The sequence below is a fragment of the Lynx rufus genome, unplaced genomic scaffold (genome assembly GCF_022079265.1).
Source record: "Lynx rufus isolate CCGP_SWC_20201006 ecotype Redwood Valley unplaced genomic scaffold, mLynRuf1.p SCAF_24, whole genome shotgun sequence".
NCBI classification, from domain to species: Eukaryota; Metazoa; Chordata; class Mammalia; order Carnivora; family Felidae; genus Lynx; species Lynx rufus.
In genome coordinates, this window is record NW_025814839.1 from 5,868,579 (window position 1) to 5,888,203 (window position 19,625).

The window sequence follows — 19,625 nt, forward strand, 5'->3', positions numbered from 1 at the left end:
CGGGGTGGAGGCTCTGACCTCGTCTCCCCCAGAGAGGAGACGAGTTTCCCAGTCTCCCAGTTTCTCCCAGTTTCTCCCTCCAGATGCAGGCTGGCCTCCTTCCCACCCAGCAGCCACCTTCCCGCCTCTGGGACTCAGTGGAAACCTCTTGAATCTATCTGTGGAATCTCAGAACTCAAAAGAACTTGTAGAAGTCAGTTAGTTCGATCCTTATGGTCATCTTTTTTTTTTTTTTCCCCCGGAATCAATCATAGTCACTGCCGATCATCACTGACTTATGCAGTTAAAAAAAAAAATGAGCCAAACCCAGGTCACAGAACCGGAGAGTCTTCCCGTAAGCGGTTCTCAGACCCGTGGGGGGAGCTTGCAGACCCTAACCTTTTGGAACTGGAGGCCCCACTTGCTTGTCTCTGGCCAATTCCTTCCGAAGGCCCCCCAACCCCATTCAGGGCAGGCCCCGCTTGGTGTTTCCCAAACACCTGCTTGGAGATGCTCACCTCTTCACCCTCTGCCTCCCTCCCAAGAATGCAGAACCCACACCCCAACCAGGGGTTCCGGGCAGGACTGTCCCTCACTCATTCCTGTGTCTCCCGCATGCTCCCGTCAGGCAAGGAGGTGGTGCTAACGCTTGCCTTTGGGTAGTTAGCCCCCCAGAGAAAACCGGGGCGGGGGCTCTGTTTGCTGCACGCACAATGCTAGCACCGACGACACCCCCTTCCGTGTAGGGGGGTGTCCCTCCCGGCCCCTCGGCTGGTCTGGCCGCTGCTCAGGTGCCCTGGTGAGGGGTCCACGGGACAGCCCCGCAGGCACGTCAAGCGACCGGCTGCTGGTTGTCCAACTCCGTACCAGCACGAGCCACGCGCACAGGCGGAATCAGCCTGGGCGCCACGTCGGCGGACGGCCTCCCGGGCCCACAACCCCCGCCCCGTTTGCAGCCATCACTCACTTCCTTCAGGGTCTCCTCGGTCGTGGCGAAGTTGAGATTTTTAATAAACAGGGTACACCCGGGGGGGCTCTCCTCCTCCTCCTCCTCCTCCTCTTCCTCCTCTTCTTCCCCTTTCGCTGGAGCGTCCTCAGCTCCTCTCTCTGTTGGCTTTTCACCTTCCGGGGTCTCGTTGTCTGGCACTGGGTCCCCCCGCCCCCCGCAAAAAACACAAATTCATTAAACGTGAAATCCCTTAAATGTCTAAGCCCCGGGCCGAAAGCACGGAACGTGCTAGATCAGAGGGGTTCTGCCTCTGGGCGGAATCAGGAAGGGGCCCCAATTCCTAGCTTGCGCTGGGTTCCAGCAACTCTTAGGGGGCTGGGGGAAGACGGGGAAGGGGTGAGGCTGTCCTGCATCCTGCCTCTGGCGGGGCACTGGGATGGCTCGGCCAGTTGTGCGTCTGACTCTTGACTTCAGCTCGGGTCACGATCACATAGTTCATGAGTTCGAGCCCCGCGTCGGGCTCTGCTCTGCGCTGGCAGTGTGGAGCCCGCTTGGGATGCTCGCTCTCCCTCCCTCTGCCCTTTCCCCGTTTGCACTCTCTCTCTCTCTTTCAAAATAGATACACTTATATGCAAATTTAAAGAAAAAAGGACTACGAGACACAGACCAGAAGCCTGAGCCTTGGACTAAGCCGTGTCAATTTAAACTTCAAAATAAACTGCTGCGAGAGCTGTTTCACGGAACCACAAACCTCAAAACAACACGCGGCCGAGTTCTGAAACTGAAACACGACTCAAAACTTCCGGAAAAATGACAGAATACAGAATGGGAGCAAAAGTTAGAACCCTCTAAATACCCCACGAACCTAAGAGATGTTACGTTCAATTAAAATTCCCAATATACAGAACTTCAGGGAGCCACATATATCGAGCACGCCTCATCTACCGCAACAAGACAAGTTCAGAGTTATACCCAACATCGAAAAATTTAAAAAAAAAAAAAAAAGAGAGACACAAACTACTAAGTACTGATAAATAGGACCCTAGGAACAATGCTACCAAAGGCTGGGATGATACGTGCTCATTAAAAATAATGTTTGCTGGGGCACCTGGGTGGCTCAGTCACTTAAGCCTCCAACTTCAGCTCAGGTCATGATCTCACGGCTTGTGGGTTTGAGCCCCGCGTCAGGCTCTGTGCTGACCGCTCAGGGCCTGGATCCTGCTTCCAACTCTGTGTCTCCCTTGCTCTCTGCCCCTCCCCCGCTCATGCTCTGTCTCTCTCTCTTTCAAAAATAAATAAACATTAAAAAAAAATTAAAGAAAAATAATAAAAAAAAGTTTGCAAAGAACGTGTAATGACACAGAACGATGCTTATTATATAAAAATTATGAGAGAAATTAAGATATGAAACAGTAAACAGTCTAAGCCCAATCATGTTCTGTCCACACAATTTCGGGGCGCACACACAGGGAGGCGATGCTGGAAGGGGACACAGGATGTGCTCCGGGGTGTTTCTGGAGGCCAGGATCACAGAGGGCTGTCGTTTCCGTCCCCCCAGCCCTCTTGCCACGCATACTCAGAAGGAACAGCATTTCACGAAGAGGGAAGAGCAGACACGAGGTTGTGCATGAGCAGGCGGGTATGTGTGGCCGCAGCTCAGGGTCGCCCAGGGGTGACAGAAGCCTCGGAAGACCGAGAACAGCACTGTGACCTCTGAGAAGTCCTGCTATGAGGAAATGTGTCCGGGTCGGTCCAACCTCCCCGAGTCACGCGATCAGGGTCCAGGGTCACATCCGACCTCCGCCTACAAGCTTCTGGACCTCCTCCTTGGGGCAATTTCCTGGAGAGACTGAACCCCATCCCGCAGGTCCCTCAGAGCAGTCATGAGACTGCGCCCTCGCTCCCGGGAGGTTCTGAGCAGGTGGCCCGTCCCTGTGCACAGAGCCAATCCCGGCACAGGCCCCAGGGAGGCCGCTGCGCATGCTGCCTCCAGGCTGACCGACACAGCCCTCTCCTCCCGCACACCTGCACTCAAACAGTCCAAGCTCCTTGGGGTTCAAACCCATCCCCTCGCTCTCACGCCAAGTACCCACACCGTCTCCCGTCTGTCTCCCCTGCCCCTTCTGAGCCGAGCTTAAGGCCCGCGGGTCCTGATTAAGCTTCAACCGCTTTGTCATAAAACAACCCTTTCAAGCCCCGATGGTAACGGGAGGCGGTGATGATGGTGTCTGTTTAACATCAATTGAACAGGCAGCCTCTGCCCCTCCCACTCCCTCGGAGGTGAACCCAGAACCCAGACCCTCGCTCCAGGACAAAAAAGAAGACATCAACCCAAAGGCTCCTCCCCTACCCGGGAAACGAACACAGTTTACCCAGCAGGGGACTCCGTGGTGTGGCCGCGCGTTCAAAGCAGAGCAGGGTGGACAAAGTGTTGTTAATGACGGGGCAGCAAAGCTATGCAAAGAGGCTGAGCCCTCAGGTTCTGCACGAGAGCTTCGATGGGAACGGAAACCACGACCTTCCGCTGGGAATGACATTTCCACCCCGCTGGCTCTCCTTGCACTCCCCATCTTGGAGATAAAAGCGGGGGCAAAGGCAGGCCGATGAGACCCCCCCCCCCCACCACGCACCAGGCGCTGGGCTCGATGCCCCCGGTGGACCACCTCGTTAATGACCACGGTAGCCACACCACAAAAAGTGGGCGGCCCGTGAAAATGCTGGCGGCTGCTGCACCTGAACCCGAAATCTTAGGGACCCTCAGGCTGGGGGAGAGGCTCACGGAAGGCTACGGACATTCTTTTTACAAAGGAAACAGCGATGGGGGTGGCGGTGGCGTCAAAGAGCGGCGACAAGGGGCAGGGGCAGGAGCTGTGATGCTCGGGTTGAGGGAGGGCGGAGCTGCACTCACGGTTAGGGCTGGCGCCCCAGGAACAGCAGGCGGAGCCCGGCCACGGGGAGTGGAAGATCGAGGGGACCGTGGGGGCGGCCAGGACCTACTTCCTCCCTGGGCGTGCAGCGGCCTGCCTCACCGGCTCCTCCAGCTGCTCACGGGCCGACCCACGGCCCTGACCCCCGACGTCCGGAAGAACGCCCGGCTTCGGATGAAAGGCGTGATTAAACGTGGCCTGTCCGTTCTCCAACAGCACGGAAGTGTCTGTTCCTTCTCTAAACCTTTGTGTCTCCAGCAGCCACCTGCCTGCACTGTTCACTGCCCCGGGGATGCTGGGACAACTAATGAGACAAGGGCACCAGTCTTGAGATCTGCTGAAAATGGGGGGGCCTGGAAAAATCGAGAAGGGGGCCCACAGGCGAGCCAGGAAGCACCGAGCTATGAAAAGCACACAGGCTTTAGGAATGAGTGACCTAGGTCAGAGTCCCGGTGATGCCAGGCGCTACAGGTGTGGCCCTGTGTGACCGGCGTGACCACCCCCTCAGCATCCTCAATCTGGAACACGGAGCTAAACGTGCACACGCGTGCACGCGCACACACATCTGCACTCTGCTGAGTCGTCTGGAAATACCAGTGGCCACTACTCCATCCACACACAGGGTCTCTGGTCCCAGGCATCGTTGCCTCTCGTCTGGATGACTGAATAGCCCCCTCGATGGTCTCCCCAGCACGTCCCACCTTGTCTGTCCCCTCTCGCCCGCTCCAGCTGCACTGGCCTCTGTTCTGACGCGAAGCCCGCCAAACCCAGCCCTACCACAGGGCCTTTGCACTTGCAGTCCCCTCGGCCTGTTGTGCTCCTGTCTTGTCTCTCCAGGCCTGGCTTCTCGTCAGGTCTCAGGTCAGTGTCCTCCCCTCAGAGCACTTCCTGTCCACTCCAGCTCCAGCGGTCTCCAGCCCAGGCCTGGCCACATGCCAACACGTTCCCCTGGGCTCCTCGACTCAAAGCCCTTACTCCATCATGAAATCACCTTATCTGAGTACTTCTCTATGTCCCCGGCTATCAGGGGAGCTCCTTGAGGATGTGACCACGTCTGACTCAGTCACCACTACGTCCCCGATGCTGGGCCCAGAGCAGATGCTCCAAAAATATCTGCGGATGATGAGTATGCCCAGCACTTGGCATGTGCCTGGAACGCAGGTGGTGCCCTGCAAATGGCACTTAGTGTGACTGAGAGGAACTGCAGGGTGGCAGCTCATGGCACAGACCTCGGGGCCGCAGCTCTGGGAGCATCCGGCTCTGTCCGGTGGCGCGACCTCACGTAAGTCACTAAACATCTCTGTGCTTCCTTCTTGCGATCTAAAGCAGGGAATGACCATAAGAAGGCCCACTCAGAAGATGATCACGAGGCCTGTAGGAACAGTGCTTGGGCCTATGGTGATCTAGAACAGTCTCATCGGTCTTAACATCACCCCAAACGCCCACACTGCACACACTGCCCGGCAAGGCCTTGATGAGAAATCTGGGGGGAAATGTCCTAGGCCCCTAACCCTGAGGCCTGCAGCCAAGAGAGAAAGACAGTGGCGGGCTGCCTGCACCACAGTTCGGAGTCTGGGGAACTGCGTCCCCACTGGCCACCTCCCTGAGAAGGGCTCCCGCTCCCTGAGCGGCCAGGCCAGGCCCTGCCGGGGCCCGTGCCTGCATCCAGACGCCGGGTGCCACGGCCGAGAAGCCAAAGGTCGTTTCTGAAAAAAGCACTTCTGCTCCGGGCCAGACTGGGGAGACAAAGACGAGAAAGAAAAACGAGATACTGCGAAACTCAAACAGATGTTTGCCAACAAAATCACCAGGAACCAGAGAAAGAGGAAAGCAAGAAAGGAAGCAGGGCTGGGCCAGAGGGTGGGGGGTGCGCGTGGAGGGGGAGGGGGTAAGGATTTAAAAGCAAGGTGGGCTGGAGGGGGCTGGGACAGGCAGGGGAGAATGTGCTTCCATCTGTAGTTAGCACAATAAAACGCAGTCACGCATCGCCACATGGGGCTTTATTATAATCAGGCCGCAGAATTTACTGTGGCTCCCCCCCTCCCTTCCCAGCTCTGGGCGCTGAAGGCTGACAGCAGAGACTCTTATCAGTTGCAAGCAGCTTTTCAGGACCTCCCCCGACTCTGAGCCCTTTATCTGGAGGTGAGGGTCTTGGTTGTGGGGAGATAAAACACACTGTCCCCCTCCCTGGAGACCGGTACAGAGAACGGAGGGCTTTGCAGAAAGGAAGGAGGGGTGGGAAAAAAAAAAAAAAAAAAAAAAAAAAAGCTCCGTCCACTCCCCTCCCTGCTCCCTTCCTTTGGAGCCTGAGAAAATCTAGGGCTTGGGGGCTGGCTGAGTCCCCACGCAACGGGGACGGGGGTCGGGGAAGCTTCAGGAACAAGGTGGAGGCCCGGGCGAGTGTGGGGGAGGAGCATGTGAAAAAAGAGCACAGGAGGCTGGGAAGAGGGTCATGGATGAGATTCGTGTAAGGAAAGGAACAGAAAGGGCAAACGGAGGCACAGGAGGTGAGCTCTGTGGGAATTCACCTAGTAACGGGGGACGCGGCAGGGCCCGAAATCGGTCCAGACACGCACAGCTTCGCATCTGAAATCGGGCCTGCCGCGGGGCTCCGTGGCCTCCTTCGTGTGGGTCTTGTCAGCCCCGAGAGACAGGGCCTGCCGGGCCGGAGTCTGCCTGGGATGCTCTCAACACGGCCACACAGGCCCCGGGAAGCGGGGTGCAGTGGGGCAGACTGGGGTTCGACGCCTCGGCAGGGCCCCCGCGCGGTGAGCTCCAGAATGCTTCTGTACGCGGGGCCCATTCCTACTGCTAGTGTGACATCTCAGCCGCCCCCCTCTTCTGGGCAAGAGGGTCTGTGTCGCACCCACTGGGGTCAGCCCCGCTCAGCCCCGCTCAGCAGAAGCCGGTGCCCGCAGCTGAATGACAGGCCGTCCGCTCCGGCTTCTGCTGCTGAATGAACAACGGAGGCGGAGGAACGGTGATCTACCATACCCTCCCCAGAGCCCTGCGAGGTCGGGATGGTCATCATGCCCATTTTACAGATGCAGAAACTGAGCATCAGAGGACGGCGGCTCGCTCGGCCGCAGGGCTGAGAGGGGCCGACAAGGAAGACGGAGATTCCCCCAGGGGCTGTGCGCTGCGCACGGAAGCACCAAGGTGCTCAGCGCGGGGCCCGGCATGGAGCAGTCGCCCGTGGACTCACCCGCACTGCTGTCCCACCGGGCAGCCAGCGGACAAGGCAGCTGCCTTGCGGAATGGACTTGCTAACGGGGAAGCCAAACAGATGGACGGCAAGGAAATGAGCCCGTCCACGGCGCGACCCCAGGAAGCGGGAAAGGGTTACAACACAGCAGAGGGTAGCTCACAGGGTGGGCTTTAATCGGTCCGCACGGCGGGAGCCGTGACCGTCCCTTTCCGCTCTGACGCGGGCTGTCACCGGACGACAAACTGTCCATCCCCAAAGGCCAGGGGGAGCAGCCCCCACCTTTCACGGGCCCAGACAGAGGTGCAGAAACCCTTCTTCGGGCACCATTCACTCCATCCACACACGTTCAACGGCGCCAGTCTAGGCCTGGGGCCTCACAGGGCGCGGGGCCCCCGGCAGGGCGCAAGACGGCCGCGCCTTGCCCTCGTGGCTCGCCGTGTGCCTCAACAAGAAAAACCGACAAATGAAACGAGCGTTAGAAGAGCCGAGTGGACGGAGGGCCACGCCAGGAAACACGCAAACAAGTGTGGCCACGTGGCAGTGGTCACCGAGGGAGGCACCAGCCTCAGTGGTCCCGCCAAGCAGGTAGGAGAGGGTCCTTTGCTTCCGGCAAGTCAGCGAGCTTGAAAGGAGGGCTCGCTGTGGCCAAAAAATATCAGTCAGGTTCGGGTTTAGCAAGTGAACTCTAAGGCCGCTGATGATTTTAGGGTGGTGGCTCATTGGGTATGAAACATGACTACGTCACATGGGTGGCTCTGTCGGTTGAGCATCTGACTTTGGCTCAGGTCACAATCTCACGGTCCGTGGATTCGAGCCCCGCATTGGGCTCTGTGCTGACAGCTCAGAACCTGGAGCCTGCTTCAGATTCTGGGTCTCCCTCTCTCTCTGCTCCTCCCCTGCTTGCACTGTCTCTCTCTCTCTCTCTCTCTCTCTCTCTCTCTCTCTCTCTCAAAAATAAACATAAAAAATAAATAAAAAACAAACAAACAAACATGACTACATTACAAGAATTGTTTCTGATGGAGACGGAAGCAGGTTTTGAAGGGAACCCTAATCCAATGTGTGGACAAAACGAACTCACCAACAGGGGGTAGGGAAGGGCTTTGGAAGGTTCACACCAACAATCAGTAACCCTGCTGACCAGGGAGGCAGGCTCCCAGAGCCTCGAAACACAGAGACTGAAGAATGGCCCTTCCTGATCGGAACAGAGACACCACACCAGTGGCTCCGAGTGCCGTGTGCTGACTGGGCTAGTCCTGAAGAAGGCTCTGCTGACGCACGAGGACGTGACAAATGCAGCCAGCCTGGCGTCGGGGGCCGGGGGGAGGGGGGGGCAGGTATGGACTGGGAGCTCTAATCAATTAAAGGACTGTTCTTTATTTATTTTTTATTATTATTATTTTTTTTAGGGACAGAGAGAGACAGAGCATGAACGGGGGAGGGGCAGAGAGAGAGGGAGACACAGAATCGGAAACAGGCTCCAGGCTCTGAGCCATCAGCCCAGAGCCTGACGCGGGGCTCGAACTCACGGACCGTGAGATCGTGACCTGGCTGAAGTCGGACGCTTAACCGACTGCGCCACCCAGGCGCCCCAAAGGACTGTTCTTTAAATGCAATTTTTAAAAAAATTTTTCTAATGTTTGTTTATTTTGAGGGGGAGAGAGAGACAGCGTGGGAGCAGGGGAGGGGCAGAGAGAGAGGAAGATACAGAATGCGAAGCAGGCTCCAGGCTCTGAGCCGTGAGCACAGAGCCTGACGCGGGGCTTGAACTCATGAACTATGAGACCGTGACCTGAGCCAAAGTCGGACGCTTAAACGACTGAGCCACCCGGATGCCCATAAAGGAGTGTTCTTTAATGAGAACTCCGCTCGCCCCGTTTCTGCTGTGAAACAGCCTTTCTGGGGATGATGGAGAGGGCCGATGGGAGACTTATTTTTTCAATTCTTATTTTAATAAATGGGTAACCCTATGGGGGTAGGTATGAAAGCGGACACTGCTGGTGAGCAAAGTCCCAACACGTGGATAACAGGACCCCCGGTCCTTTTCAAAACTTTTCTCAAGGTCTTTGATTCTAGGGTGTGGTCATGGCCCCATGGGTGCTTCTCCCCTCCTAGGGCGCATCTGGGGAACACCCAGGGGATGTAGGTGGTGTTTCAGGAAGTCACGAGCACTGGGGACACTCCTGACACTTAGTGGGTGGCGTCTGGGGACACAAAATGCCTTGCAAGGTGCACAGCGGTCCGACAAAGAAGAACTGTGCTGTCTCTGTGCCAGTGGTGCCCCCTCCGCCCCCAAAGTGGGCCGCCCCCGTCCCCGCCCTTGCAGCTGTCGGTGACCAGGGGGCGCTATGCCACTCTAAGGACCTGGAGAGTACGTATCTCCCCTGGAGTCACCCTCCTTGGCCAGGCATCCTGGTGGATGCATAAAACAAGGTCGTTTTCACCTGCTCTGTTCCAAATCCCTGCTGGTAGGTTCTGGGAGTTTTTTTCAACCTTTAACTGACGAACGGAAAAGCTGGCTACTTTCGTCCCGCCTATAATTCTACGTTCTACCTGTCGAAGGACGTTTTCCGAGACGCAGCGGTTTCCGGGACGAACAAAGAACTTTACCAGACACCTGATACGCTTTAGTGCAGCGCCCACCCCCCACCTCCCCGTGCCTGCCGCCCCAGGGCACCCCGGCCTCAGCTCTTACAGGTTTCCGGCTCTGCCGCGCCCTCTTCCGCAGGTCCTGCTGGGGGGTCTCGGGGTTCCTTCTTCTGCGGGGCGGAGCTGGAGAAGACGCCCACCGGAGCCCATTCCAGATACAGGGGAACATGGCGACACTGCAGAGACGGGACAGGGGAGGGGCTCAGTTCCCTCTGCAGAGGAAGAGCGCGAGGCTCAGACTGCAAGGACGACTCACCCCGGGGAACGGAGCAAAGGGAGAGGCACAGCCTGGAGCCCTCTGTGCTGCTTGATCCCTGAGAGCAGCTTGGGGCCCCCTGGCTGCAGCCTGGGGCTCAGGGGAGAGGCCCCAGCGTCTGCTGTCACTGGACGTGTTTGTGTCTCCTCGTGTTTTCTCTGGCCAGGCAATGGAGAGGAGTGGGCCAGGGAAGGGAACCAGTGATAAAGCACAGCACAGTGGATCAGGACCGTCAGAAACCCACATTCTCCCCGCCCCGCCCTCCAGCTGCCAATACCACAGTGCAATGTGTGTGCACGCAGAGTTTTTCCCTTTAAAGAAAGGACGAACTGGACACCGATAGTCTGCGCGGTGCTAAAGTGCCTGACAAACAGAAGCTACTCGTAGCGGGTTGAAGGGTGACACCCCCACAAAGGTAAGTCCGCATCCGAAGCCCCAGAACCTGTGAATGAGACCTTATTTGGAAAAAAGATCTTTGCAGATATCGCTTAAGTAGAAGATCTTGAGATGAGAGCATCCGGGTTATTGGGGTGGGCCCTCAACCCAATGACAAGGGTCCTCGTAAGAGAAAGGCAGAGGGAGACCTGGGACAGAGGGAAAGAAGGCCACGTGAAGAGGGAGGCAGACACTGGGGGGACACGGCCACGAGTGAAGGGACACGTGGTGCCAGCAGCCTCTGGCAGAGGCAGCGAAGGGTGCTCTCAGAGCAAGCAGGGCCCGAGGACGACTGGAATTCAGACTTCTGGCCTCCACGACTGCAAGATAATACAGTGCTGCTGTTTTAAAGCCACCGCGTTTGCGGCCATTTGTAACAGAAGCCGCAAGAAACTAACACGCTACGACAGAAGCGTGTGCACATGTAATGCTCCTTCCTCTTTACCCAAAAAACGGGGGACAGGCCGCTTACAGGAGTGACTTCTAACTTATCGCGAGTACAAGATACCCGAAGCTCTGGGAATGATGGCCCCGATTCATCCGGGGATGGAAAACCAAGGAAAGCCAGAGTCAGGCAAGGAGCCATGGCCAGGTTTCTGGGGGATGTTTAGGGCGCCCCTCTCACGTTCTCCCGCCCTGAGGTATTCTCAGGGCTGGGGCAGCTGGCAGATCATGTCAGAGAGGGCTGGTCTGCAGACAGCACGTCACCAGCCTGCCTGCGGGTCCGTCGGCCCCCTCGCCCTCTCCTGAGCAGGCCCCGGCAGCCCTACCTTGGAGTAGGCCAGATGCCTGAAGGCCCTGCGGGCCTCCAGGGGCTCTAGGAACTCCACGATGGCAGTGACACCGCCCTCGGGCAGCAGCACTCGGCCCAGGCTGCCGAATCGGCCAAAGGTCTCCTGCAGCTCGGCCGCCAGGGTGCCCGCCGGGAGGTTCTTCACCAGAATTACAGTCTTGCTTCGCTCGGCTGCGGCCTGCGGGGCAGGGAAGGAACACACGTGGGGCAACAGGCAGGAGAATCCCCCAGCCCAACACCAGCCCCGATCTGTGGCTGGCTCTGCACCAGGTACCCCTCTGCGATCTCAGGTGCCAGGTGCTTAGGGAGCGGGCCCCCGAGGCCCCACTCTCTTGGGCACGCCGCTCCAGGGGGCAGCTTTTTGGAAAGAATGGGAGGAGGGCTCCAGCTCTGGAGCCCAGGTCAAATCTCAGCCCCTTCCCTCCTGAGCTGTGGCAGATTCTGACAATGCCTGACCACAGCTCTCTCTGGACCTTCCAGAACGTTCCTGCCCAGACTGCAAATGGCCAGGATGTGCATCTCAGGGCCGAGAGCCTTTTTTCCTGGAACTCCAGACACCACACGTGGGGCAGGCAGGAAGGGCCGAGGGGTTAACACCCTGGGAGCAGCCTACAGCTCTCAGGAGTTCACGCGTCCCCCGTCCTCTGGGCAGGACAAGTGTGAGGTATGAGCTCTGCTGCTTTCCCTATAAAGCTCAGCCCCCTCGCTGCACCAGCAGTTACTGTAATAAGCACCCCCCACGCTGACCTCTTTCCCCTTGACCTTTCTCACCAGTATTTTCTGCACTGCCCAGTAACCTACATGCACTTGACCCTGTCTCAGCGTCTGCTCTTGGGAGAAGCCAAACGAAGACACTAGCCATCCAGCCCGAGAGACGTACTGCACCCCGCTTCAGCCCCTCACCTAACGTTGAGGACGCGGCGCCCGTTCCACGGGACCCTTGCGGGGACGGACTTAATTATGCGCCTTAATACGAGCCAAGTGCATAGAGCACGTGCGCTCTGTGAATGTCAGCGGTTACTGTACTGAAAAGCGACACGGGAAGGGCGGGAAGGAGCCAAGATGTTAAGGAAAAACCCCGGGCACTTGGAGTATCCGAGCATGAGTCTCAGCTTGGCCACAAATCTAACTGGGAAACTTGGGTCAGTTGCTTTCCCTCTGGCCTCTGTTTTCTCATCTGCAAAATGGACTAGCTAATGGTCACGCCCATCCTCTAGGCCTCGCTGCTGCTGGAAGAACTAAGACGGGTAAGGTGGAAGCCGTCTGTGGGTGGGAAGGGCTGCACCCCAGTGGGCTTCAGGTGCAACTCCGGCCGCAGGGGATGATGGCTAGGGGTGTGGGCTCTGGGGCTCCACCCTGACTTGCTTTGTGACCCGGAACATGTGGCTTGGCCTCTCTGTGCCTGTGGCTCCCCCCCCCATCCAAGGGCCACGATGGGAGCAAGCAGTGCTGCTTTCCCGGCTTGTCAGGTGAGTGACCCCAACAATAACACACAAATGTAGACGACCGCCGCGGTCAGTCCCACTGTCAGCTATTAGTGTATTTACTTGACATACCCACGCAGCCTTCCTTCCCAGCTGCCCTCTTACGGTAAACCTGAGGGCCTGGACGGCTGACGAGAGTGCCGTTTGGGAGTCAGAAGCTGAGATTTAGCCTGAGCTCCTGCCACAGGCTCACTGTGTGACCTCTGAGTCCCCCGCCCCCCTCTCTGGGCCTCAGTGTCTTGTGACGGAGGGGTGGGTGTGAGGGGGCCTCAGCGGGCCCGCTAAGACTCGACCATCCGTTACTCTAATCTCCTATGTGGTGGAGAATAAGCCATGTTTAAGTGCTGGTCTGTAACCTACCTGGTCCAAGGAAGGTCTAAACCCCCAGATAGCGGGTGCTTTTAGTAAGGTGCTGGGGGGGGGGGGGGGGGAGGACGGGCTGTTCAGGGCCCCTCCGATCTGGGTGGAGAAGCCGTGAGTCACGGGCAGTCCTCCTGCACACCGCCCCCAAGAGACACCATCCGAGTCAAACGGGTCCCTCGTCTGAGCCCGCGTGAAACTTTTTTCTTTAGAGACAATTTAAGGGTTAATACTGATCATCCTTGAGAGGCCTGATCCTCAAACCTGCCAGCTCACCCGGATCTGAAACTCCACCCTCGGCTCCCTGGTGGCTGGTGACTCGCCGAGCTGGTACCCACCTGGCTGAAGGAGTCCAGGCTGACCCCGTTGTCCAGGAGAAAGCGCCGTACTTCTTGAACGAGCTGGGTCTCCCCTAGGGCCACACGCACGGCCACGCTGCCCTTGGTCTCCTGCGGGAGAGGGGAAAGGAAGAGGCCGTCAGCCGGTGGGCAAGGGACAAGTCAGCCGTCCCATCTCCCAACAGCCTGAAGAGGCGGCCGGATGGGACTGGGCCCCCCCCCCGCCGACGCCCCTCACATACCCACAGTGATTTGTGCCTCTGGCTTCTGTGCCTTTCACAGTAAATCAAGGACCCTGCGCCCACCTCTCTAGCTTCATGCCTCACCCTCCACCGTGGCCGTGCAGGCCGACTTATCCCCACCTCGGGGTTTCCGCACTTGCTGACCTCTGCCTGCGCGGCGCTTACCCCACAATCCCTCCTTCCATCAAACTTCTGCTGAGATGTCACTTTGGTGACCAGCCTACCCTCACTGGCACACCCTCTCCCCTACTCGGCTTAACTCCTTCATAGCCATCACGGACAAGCTGCGCCTGTTTGTCAGAGTCTTCCTCCTTCGGAACGCTCTGGAAAAACAGGACTCTCTGTGTGGGGTGCCTGTGGAATCTGAACAGGCCGTGCGCGTCCTACGCCCAACACGGTGGCCCCGAGCCCCATCCAGCCACTGAACACTTGCAATGTGGCGCGTGCGAATCAAGAAGTGCTCGGAGCAAAAAAACACGTGCTGGGTTTCGAACACAAAATATCTTGTTGTCTGTGTATGAGACTGTGTATGAGGTTGAAATGACATCGTGGCTGCGCTTCAGCTCCACTGAACTAAATGAAACAGATTACGAGCACGAACCTTGCCTGTTCTTTCTTGCTTTTTAAGAAACACGGCCACCAGGATGTTTCCAAGTGCACGTGGGGCACACGTTCTCGTTCTAATGGACAGTGCTGACCTCGAGTGTTGGGCAGGAGTAAATGACAGCGGGTCAATGGGCTTATGGGCCGAAACCCCTGTAATCCTTTGCTGACTGGCTGGAAAACACACGTGGAGGTTCTGCCTAAGTTGGACTCTGCTGTGGTGTAACTACACACACGTGCATTTTATTTTTTTTTTTAATTTTTTTTAATGTTTATTTATTTTTGAGACAGAGAGAGACAGAGCATGAACGGGGGAGGGTCAGAGAGAGGGAGACACAGAATCTGAAACAGGCTCCAGGCTCTGAGCTGTCAGCACAGAGCCCGACGCGGGGCTCGAACTCACAGACCATGAGATCAGGACCTGAGCCGAAGTCAGACGCTCAACCGACTGAGCCACCCAGGCGCCCCCACACACGTGCATTTTAAAGAAGGCCTGTGATCCGAGGGCGCTAGAGAGATGGGTGGAACGAGTCAGCTGGAATTAGGTTGGAGTTCGACAGGAAGCGGGGCAGAGACTGAGGACTCCTCTTTTCCCGTCTCAAAGACTGGGGCTGCCCCGGGCCGAGGAACCGGGTGCAGCAACCCCTGGAGAGGCATGTGACCGGGCTCGGTGCATGGGCACCAGACTCAGACAGACCTGGTGTCATCTCATCTCAGGCTTTTCCAGGTGCATGACCCTGGCCAAGCTGCTTTGTGTCCCTAGGCCTGTTTCCTCATCTGGAACGTGGGACAGGAGGAGTGCTAGGTCACCGGGCTGTGGCGAGGAGACCACACAGCTGGGTGTTTGTCATCAGCTGTGGCCTCTGGCTCAGCTCCACACGGGCCCGGGAGACACAGGCCTGGATCATGGATGGGACACTTCTCGACGAGGCCCCGAGGGTGCCCACAACTTTAGCCTGAGGCCTGGGGCTTGGAGATCACCCCCGAACAACGGCCCCTCCCCTGCTCCTTCTCCCCTCCCCCCGGCATTCGGCCCGGAGCCCACCGTGTCGGATGGGACGCCCACTCACGTGGTCAAACACTTGACTCTTGGTGGCGCTGTATTTCTGTGCAATGGCGTCGGCCACAGCGTTTGGGCCTATGAACAGCGTGTTCCAGTTGTGAGAGCTGAGAGGCAGAGGCAGAACGGGGAGGTCAGACCAAGGCTGAACGAGCGGAGTGTCTTCTCAGGTGCAAAGCCCCAGAGAAGTAAGCTCACTGCCCGCCCTTCACCCAGGGCCCAGAGACGTGAGCAAGGACAATACAATCCCTAATACCTGACCAGCACTTGCTTTGTGCCACAGATTAAGCACTTTGCTTATATTGACGCAGCTAATTCTTACAACACCAAAAAAGCAAGGCACCACTGTGATTCCCCCCCATTAAGCAGATGAGGAAAGCGGGGCTCGGCAAGGTCATGGCGAGAGGCTGAACCCATCCCAAGGGGCCAGAGCACCCGGGCAGCTGGAGGGGCGGGGCCCAGAGGCTGGTAGCAGGTAAGGACCTGGAGCTGTTGGCTTTGTCTTTAGATTCTTTCTTCTTCTTATAAGACGATGATCCTGAGGTATCAGTGTCCTCACTGGCTTCCTTCTTGATGGTGGACGGTAACACGTGTAGCATCCTGCCCTGTGGGGGGCGGGGGTGAGAAGGGGGTAGAGAGAGGAAGGGGAAGGGTACGTCCGCATCCTGCCTCAGGACACCAGTCCCTCCACCGGCAGCTGGAAAGGCTGGACAGAGTCTCGGGAAGAACCATGTGGGCCACCCACACACAATGTGGGGCCTGGCCATGTGACTCAGGGACGGGACACTGGTGGGGACCTTTTGACACAGCCTCACAAGGGAAACTGAGTTTATAAAATGCCTGCAGGGGTGCCTGGGTGGCCCAGTCGGTTGAGCGTCCGACTTCGGCTCAGGTCATGATCTCACGGCTCGTGAGTTCGAGCCCCGCGTCGGGCTCTGTGCTGACAGCTCAGAGCCTGGAGCCTGCTTCGGATTCTGTCTCCCTCTTTCTCTGGCCCTTCCCCTTTCGAGCTCTGTCTCTCTCTCTCCCTCTCAAAAATAAATAAACATTAAAATAAAATAAAAAATAAATAAAAAAATAAAAACAAAATGCCTGTAGCAGCCCCCACCCCCTCTAGCCTGGGGCCCCTCCTGTCCCCTCGCACGGAGGTGGGGGCACCACACGGGCAGGAGCCAGGTCTAGCTGGAGAGATCAATAAGTCATGAATGAACGAATGCATGGGGCAAAAAGGAGAAAGGGAGCTCGAGGTGGCCTGGGCTTGAACAGGCCTGCTAAGCACACTACATGGTAACACTGGAAAAAAGGAAGAGTTTCTTGCACCCTATTGTGACCATTTAATATGACCAGGTCCAAACTCTCTTTCCTTACTTCTCTTCCCAGCGGTATTCCTGGGGACGGACAGCATATTGGTTCGTGTGACAAACAGTTGGGAGTGTGTACTGTGTGCCGGGTGCTGTCCTAGGTGCTGAAGGGCCCTGCCCTCATGGAGCCACCTTCCACTGGCTCCGGTAAAAAGGAGTGGCTTCGCACACCATCACGCGCGTTTTCTTGCAAACATGGGTGCCTGTGCACGTGGGCACACGCACCCCTTCTCGACCTCCTGGGCCCAGCCGCCACCCGCCAGCCTCGAGCAGTCACCTGGAACACCTGCCCATCCACTTCCGCGTAGGCCTTCACGGCGTGCTCGGGGAACATGAAGGTGACGAAGGCAAAGCCCTTGGGTTTCTTGGTCAGGCTGTCAATGGGGTAATGAAGCTCAGACAGGGGACCTGTGGACAGGAGAGGCGTCAACATCTCAGGGGCCGGGGCTGGGCCCAACACGCGATGGGTTTTAACACATAACAGCTGCTGTTCTGGGTCGGTCACAGCCACTTGGCCCAAGGAACAATGTGGCAAGTGGTTGGCACGAGACCACCTCAAGGGTCAAGAGTGTCCTTGATTCACAGTCCTTTATGCGGCTACCCTCAAAGTACAGGTGCCTGGACTGGATCCTGCCTCCACACGGATGTGTGTGGCCTTGGGCAAACCCCGAGCCTCCACATGCCTCAGTCTCTCGTCTATAACACGGCACCCCAAGAGCACCGAGCTCACAGGACAGCAGTCAGTACATCCACAAAGGCGTCACTGTGTGCAGTGTGCTGAACGGTGCTGCTCCAGAGTTAGTCTCCCAGAGGCTTCTGCTGTGACATGATCATTACGCTCTAAATACAGCCTGTCCGAACCGGCTTCCACCCTAAACATCAGGCTGCCCTCTCTGTCTTCATCTTCCTGAACGGACACCTGCCCGTCCCCTCGCCCGTGCGGCCCAGCCCTGCTGTGCAAACCAGGGCAGTGGCCATGGGCTGGGAGGTTATACCAACGTGCCTGCTCGCAGAGTCCTGCCTGGGGCCGCCCTGCCCCCATAACAGGCACTGAGCCGAGCTCAGGTCCTCACGGCCGTCCTCCAAACGGAAGTGAGGGATCCCAAAGCTTCCAGGCCTCGCCCTCCACCTCATACCCTCACTTCCTTCCCTCCAACGGCCTTACAAACACACACAGCCCTGCGTGCCAAGCCGAATCCCAGGCCTTCCAATTCTCTCCTGAGAGAGAACAGCAGCAGCGACCATGACGGCGGACATGACCCTTGCCGTCAAATGCACTTGGGACGCTCGGTCTGGAGAGCGAGGCCTCAGACGGTGGAGCTCAGACCGAAGAGCACGGTCACATCCACACCACCAGGGACCGGACTTCAACCACTGAGCAGCGAGGCAGTCCGGACGGCAAGGGCAAGCTCTGCAAAACGTTTCCGAATCTCGTCTGTCCTGGGGTCAAACGGTGAGGGCAGGAGAGGGCGGGTTCCGACAGCACGCAAGGCCTGTGATGCCACCTTTCACTGGGGGCCCTGCTAACCCCCGATGTAGGTGACATGTCGACGCTCACCCCAGCTCAGGGATCATTAGCCCCATCTATGGATGAGCAGACGGAGACTAGAGGGGTGATGCCATTTGCCTGTGGTCAGGAGCCCCCCGGGAGGCGGACTGGACCGGAACTCAGGCCGTGTGCTTGCACTACGTGCCGTGGGCGTGCGCGGTGAGCGGGAGACGGGGGCCCCTACCGAATCTGGAGAAGAGCTGTCCCAGGTCTTCCTCGGTGCTGCTGTAGGGCAGATTCCGTACGAAGAGCCTCCCAGAGTCGGCCAGGTCCTCCTCCTCTTCGTTCTCCCCGAGGGTCCGGCCTGGCCAGGGTTTGGCGCTGTTCTTCAAGGGCCCCTTGGCCGTGGGGGCGTTCTTTTCCCTGAACACCTCGATGTAGCGCCCGCCTGCAGGAGGAGGGGGTCAGGGCTCCGGAGCAGGCCCGGAACCTGCCGGGACTGCTGGGTCGCGATCCACACTCCCTTGCCGCCTTCCAGGTGCCGCGGCCAAGCCGACAGCACTGGCTCTGGCTCTACTGCTGGGTGGCAGTCTGGGCCGGTGGTGGGCCTGAACCCGGAGGGTCCCCTCCCCAAATCTCACCCATCCGACTTCAACCCTGGGGGGGCCTGCCCCGCCACCCCGGGCCCCTGTGCCGCATCCCCTCTGGGGGCAGGCCCCCCCGCAGGGCTCGCAGCTCTGCCCGGGCAAGGGTGTCACGTGACAGCCAACGCTGGAGAACTGTCTCTGTGCAGCACCCTGTGCACCTGATTAGACCCTGACCATCCCCTCCATGTGCGGGTAGTAAGTGCTCAATGAAAACCTACCTCCTGACTTACTAACAAGACTCCTCGGGCTTCCCGCCTTTCCTAACTGCACTCGTGTCCTCACTGGGGGTCACTGGCTGGCCCTGAATCACCTGTCTGCACTGGGATGCGGCAGAGGCTGCATCCGTGGACATTGTTCGGGTGACCTCCCCCCCCCCAACGGTGGGAACTTGTGCTTGCTGCCCCCTCCACTGAACGGCCTGCCCGCGAAGCCAGAGCCGGCTCCCCTACTCCTCCGGGCTTTGCTCCAATGTCACCTGGGTGAGGCCCAAGTGGATGAAGTCCTGTTTCAAAACGCGGCTCCTCCAATCCCAGCCCATCTGCCTGTCTCTGCCCGCCGCGTGTCAGCTTTCTCTCAACCTCCAGGAGGGCAGAGACCGGTCCGTTCTGCTCACTGCTCTATCCCCCCGTGTCGGGAGCAGTGTCTGGCCCCCAGCAGGCCCTCCACAGAACTTCACGGGGCAAATGAAGGAGCGAAGGAAGCCCTGCGAGCAGGCAGAGGCGGGCTTCCTTACCCATGTACTCCCTGTTGCATTTGAGAGCTTGTTTCACTTCCTCCTCGCTGCTGAAATCCACAAAGATGTACCCTGAGGGACGATGACAAAGACAGAATCTGTAGACACGGGT

At 58.1% G+C, this 19,625-nt stretch overlaps 1 protein-coding gene across 3 annotated transcripts in view; it reads right to left on the minus strand.

The window, feature by feature from the left end:
• The window catches only part of RBM19 (RNA binding motif protein 19), a 153,003-nt gene that overhangs the window by 113,007 nt on the left and 20,371 nt on the right, over positions 1-19,625 (minus strand). For all 3 annotated transcript variants that reach the window (XM_047088170.1, XM_047088171.1, XM_047088172.1), the window contains exons 9-17: positions 19,514-19,585; positions 18,378-18,581; positions 16,922-17,052; positions 15,767-15,888; positions 15,294-15,390; positions 13,379-13,489; positions 11,174-11,374; positions 9,759-9,888; positions 947-1,125 (exon numbers count right to left, since the gene is read on the minus strand). In XM_047088170.1, the coding sequence (XP_046944126.1) occupies positions 947-1,125; positions 9,759-9,888; positions 11,174-11,374; positions 13,379-13,489; positions 15,294-15,390; positions 15,767-15,888; positions 16,922-17,052; positions 18,378-18,581; positions 19,514-19,585 (1,247 nt within the window). The remainder of the gene's footprint in view (positions 1-946; positions 1,126-9,758; positions 9,889-11,173; positions 11,375-13,378; positions 13,490-15,293; positions 15,391-15,766; positions 15,889-16,921; positions 17,053-18,377; positions 18,582-19,513; positions 19,586-19,625) is intronic.